A 4,524-nucleotide genomic window follows, 5' to 3' on the forward strand; every position below is an offset into this window, starting at 1 on the left:
TATATATATATATTATATTAAGTCACTCTATCCTTTTTGAACTCTAGTTGAGACCGAGTCCAGTTTTTTTACGTAATTTTTTGTACTATGCTCTAGAATGTTTTCAAGATGCATTATTTTTTTGTATATTAAAAAGATTTTTAATATATTTAAAACATCAAGAATCAATATACAATACATCAACGTGTTTTAGAAACACAATGGAGGGTAGCACAAAAAACTTAATAGGAAATTAAATTCTAAGAGAAAATATGGAAAATTACACCTAGTCGCGTTCCAATCCCATGACCTGCATATTACACCACCATGACGAAGGAGCACAAATGCATTCAATCTTCCCTGTGAGTATATGTGATGCTCTTTTCAAACATAAAGAAAGAGAGGTGTTAGCGTAATATTTGAAAACAATAAAAAAGGTGGGAATAACAAAAACAAGGATTGTTCATGTAATTTCTCAAATCGAGAAGGATAATGGTAAGTGTAGGTCATTCCAATATGTACACACTGTTTTGGGATATATTGGAGTATATGTGGATAGGAAAAAAATAAAGAAAAATAATACATATAATAGGTGTTATGAGATAAAAAAGAAAAAGTAAATTTAAACTTAGATATCGTAGCATTTGTTAGCGAAAATGATATATAAAATGGTATTAAAAAAGTAAAGTTTAAAAAAATATAGTTGAAATTCCATAATAAGTATCCTATAGCAGTTGTGAAAAAGGAAAAGAAAAAAAGAAGCGTGTCTTAACTCTTAATATATATATACTCAACGACCTCGGTGGGCATTAATGAGGGTGGATTGAGAAGGCAATGGAGTCTACTGGTGAGGGAAGAAAATGAAGGGTGAGCCATTGAAAAGATCAACAACACCCAGCATCTCCACTCCTTATTAATTGTCCCACTTTCATCTTCACTACTATAAAACACTTTTTCTCTCCTTCACCTTTCCCTCACACACCTCTCTCTTCTTCTTCTTCTTCTTCAATTTTTCTTCAATCCTTCATCATCTTTCAACACACACACACACACGCATTATTCTTCTTGTTCATTTTGCATGCAAACCACACTTCATTACACACCTTGGGTTTGCTTACATTGAAGTATTGTTACAGACACATGCATGCATTTCAAGAGTGGTCTCCGGTGAGAGAGGGTGAGAAGAGCAATAGAAGCGAATAAAGGTGGTGGTTTGTTTGGGAGAAGGGTCGGTCCCTCGTTCACATGGAGGCATCAACGGCTTTAATGTTCCTATCTGCAATAGCGGCCTATTTAATATGGTTCACCTTCGTCACTCGCTCCCTCAAAGGTCCACGTGTCTGGCCCCTATTAGGCAGCCTCCCCGGTCTCATCCAACATGCCAACCGCATGCACGACTGGATCGCTGACAACCTACGCGCCTGCGGCGGCACCTACCAAACATGCATCTGCGCCCTCCCCTTCCTCGCACGCAAACAGTGCCTCGTCACTGTCACCTGCGACCCCAAGAACCTCGAGCACATCCTCAAGCTCCGCTTCGACAACTACCCCAAGGGCCCCACCTGGCAGTCAGCCTTCCACGATTTACTCGGTCAGGGCATCTTCAACTCCGACGGCGACACCTGGCTCTTTCAGCGCAAAACAGCGGCGCTCGAATTCACCACGCGCACCCTCCGCCAGGCCATGGCGCGTTGGGTCAACCGAGCCATCAAGCACAGGTTCTGCCCCATCCTTGCCACGGCTCAGCAAGACCACAAACCCGTCGATCTCCAAGACCTCTTGCTTCGCCTCACTTTCGACAACATATGCGGCTTGGCTTTCGGCCAGGACCCTCAGACCCTCGCCGCGGGGCTCCCAGACAACGCTTTCTCCATTTCCTTTGACAGCGCCACCGAAGCCACCTTACAACGCTTCATTCTCCCGGAGATGCTCTGGAAGCTCAAGCGATGGCTCCGCCTCGGCATGGAAGTCAGCCTTAGCCGAAGCCTCAAACACATCGACCAATACCTCTCCAGCATCATCAAGAACCGCAAACTCGAACTCCTCAACGGCACTGCCTCCCACCACGACGACCTCTTGTCTCGTTTCATGAGAAAAAAGGAAACCTACTCGGACGAGTTTCTCCAGCACGTGGCACTCAACTTCATCCTGGCTGGACGCGACACCTCATCGGTGGCCCTCAGCTGGTTCTTCTGGCTCTGTATCAAGAACCCACGCGTCGAGGAAAACATCCTTCGAGAACTCTGCACTGTTCTGCTCTCCACGCGTGGGGAAGACATCTCCACGTGGCTCGAAGAACCCCTCGTCTTCGACGAGGTAGACCGTCTCGTCTATCTCAAAGCTGCCTTGTCCGAGACGCTGCGTCTTTACCCTTCCGTCCCTGAAGACTCCAAACATGTCGTTGAGGACGATGTTCTCCCCAACGGGACTTTCGTTCCGGCGGGCTCCGCCGTCACGTACTCCATTTACTCCGTTGGGAGGATGAAGTTCGTATGGGGAGAGGATTGCCTCGAGTTCAAGCCAGAGCGGTGGCTCTCTCCCGAAGGGGACAGAATTCAGCTTCAAGACTCTTACAAGTTTGTATCCTTCAATGCGGGACCCAGGCTTTGTCTGGGGAAGGACCTGGCTTACTTGCAGATGAAGTCCATTGCGGCGGCGGTGCTGCTGCGCCACCGCCTCGAAGTCGCGGCGGGCCACCGCGTGGAGCAGAAGATGTCGCTCACGCTCTTCATGAAGTACGGTCTGAAGGTGAACGTGTGCCCTAGGGATCTGAAACCGGTGCTGGAAAAGATAAAAACGACCGAGGGAGTCAACGTCGGTCAAAAGTGACTTTGATTTGCTTAATTAAACAGATATATACATCATCAGTTTAAATAAAGCAATAATTACGCTTTATAATATAAGAATTTCATATTATTATCATTATTATTACTACTTAATATTGAATGATGATGTCTCGTTTCATTTCATTTGTGTCCATTAGTTTAATTTACCCTTTCTGTTGTATAGATAGAATTTGCCTTTACTCATAAGCTTATGCTTCTTCTTTTTTTTTCTTAACATTTGATCAAAAAGTTAACGCTGCGCTGCCTAAACCTATGTTAAGTTGTTCTGTAATTTATTACGGTACTATAATCTGTTCGTAAATATAAAAAGTTTTGGTGATACCAATGTAGTTTTGCTTACTGCGACCGTATAGCGTACTTGCGTAATTAAAAGACTTATGTGGTCTTTGTCACGATAATATGTAAGAGATCGTTCGTAACTGCACATTTCTAGAACTGGGATGTTTGGATTTGTGGCTATGCTTGCTTGTGATGCACATATACTGTTTTTTCAACTATAAAACAGACAAAGTTATAGGATTGCACGTGAGTTGGTATACTAAGGTTTGGTGTAAAGCAGAAAAACGGTGCACTTTAGTTGCATTTATTTAATTACAATTTGCTTAGATTTTGTTCTTGTTTGTATCTCCCTCAGATAACGTAAAGTCCCGAAAGAAAAATCTAATATGCCTTATATAGATATCACAATTATAATAAATATAAACTTGTTTAATAAATGAAAAATAACGCAAGTGATTATAAATACCTAAATTTTACATACCAATAAACAATATTTATATTCTTTCTATCAAGAATTCTACTTTAATACTAATTCAAAGCACTACATTAACATGTAGCTCTCACAATCACCAATCTATCTATTGATCTCACTGTCGCCTCCACTTAAGGCTCCATAAATAGATTAAATTATTTATATGCTTAAGATTAGAATACTTTTGAAAGACATGTCTTCTCTCATAATTCAATTACATATCTCTCAGATAAATAATCATTTCTCATTTATTATATGCAATGAAGTCTAGGACAACCCACTTTATGATATATAAATTGAGTTAATAATCAATACCATGATGTACATTTACCTACACATTTATATAAATTTAATCACAAAGAAAATATAAAAATATTCTAGAACACACATTATATTAAAGCGACATTTCATAGAAAAAAAAATTAATTAATAAGTCATCCTTTATCACTCAAATGTTTATTGTAATGTAGAAGTCGATTAGCTGTCGATCGATTGAGGTGACTTTTCAAATGTTCTCATCGACCAAATTACGATATTCGATATATCAATATATGTGCGACATTAACTGGTCATCGATGGATCAATTTACAATGTTCGACATATGAAGATATGTACAACATCAATCAGTCATCGGTCGGTAAAGTTACAATGCTTGCTTGACATATGAAGACACGTGTGACATTGATCGGTCAAGTTATGATGCTCGACATACGAAGATATGTGTGACATCAACCAGTCATCGGCCAATCAAGTTACAATGTTCGACATATGAAGATATGTGCGACATCGACTGACTATCGAACGTTGAAGTAATGTTCGACATATATTACTACGATTTGACAATCACTCTAGAGATTACGAAGGCAATAGCAATAGTGTAACATCAATTGTCCGACGATCACGCCTGCGTAATGACGACGCACGGGAGTTGTGTCGAATTAAGACATG

General features: G+C 40.8%; 1 protein-coding gene across 1 annotated transcript; it reads left to right on the forward strand.

Annotated features, from left to right (window-relative positions):
- Positions 1 to 901: 901 nt before the first annotated feature.
- CYP86A7 (cytochrome P450, family 86, subfamily A, polypeptide 7) lies at positions 902 to 2,948 on the forward strand. Its single transcript, XM_028062120.2, has one exon. It carries the CDS (start codon positions 1,225 to 1,227, stop codon positions 2,806 to 2,808), a length of 1,584 nt encoding a protein of 527 aa, XP_027917921.1. The 5' UTR covers positions 902 to 1,224; the 3' UTR covers positions 2,809 to 2,948.
- The last annotated feature ends 1,576 nt before the right edge of the window (positions 2,949 to 4,524 follow it).

Source organism: Vigna unguiculata, chromosome 3 (genome assembly GCF_037176805.1).
Source record: "Vigna unguiculata cultivar grain cowpea cultivar isolate G323 ecotype 2 chromosome 3, ASM3717680v1, whole genome shotgun sequence".
Classification (NCBI taxonomy): domain Eukaryota; kingdom Viridiplantae; phylum Streptophyta; class Magnoliopsida; order Fabales; family Fabaceae; genus Vigna; species Vigna unguiculata.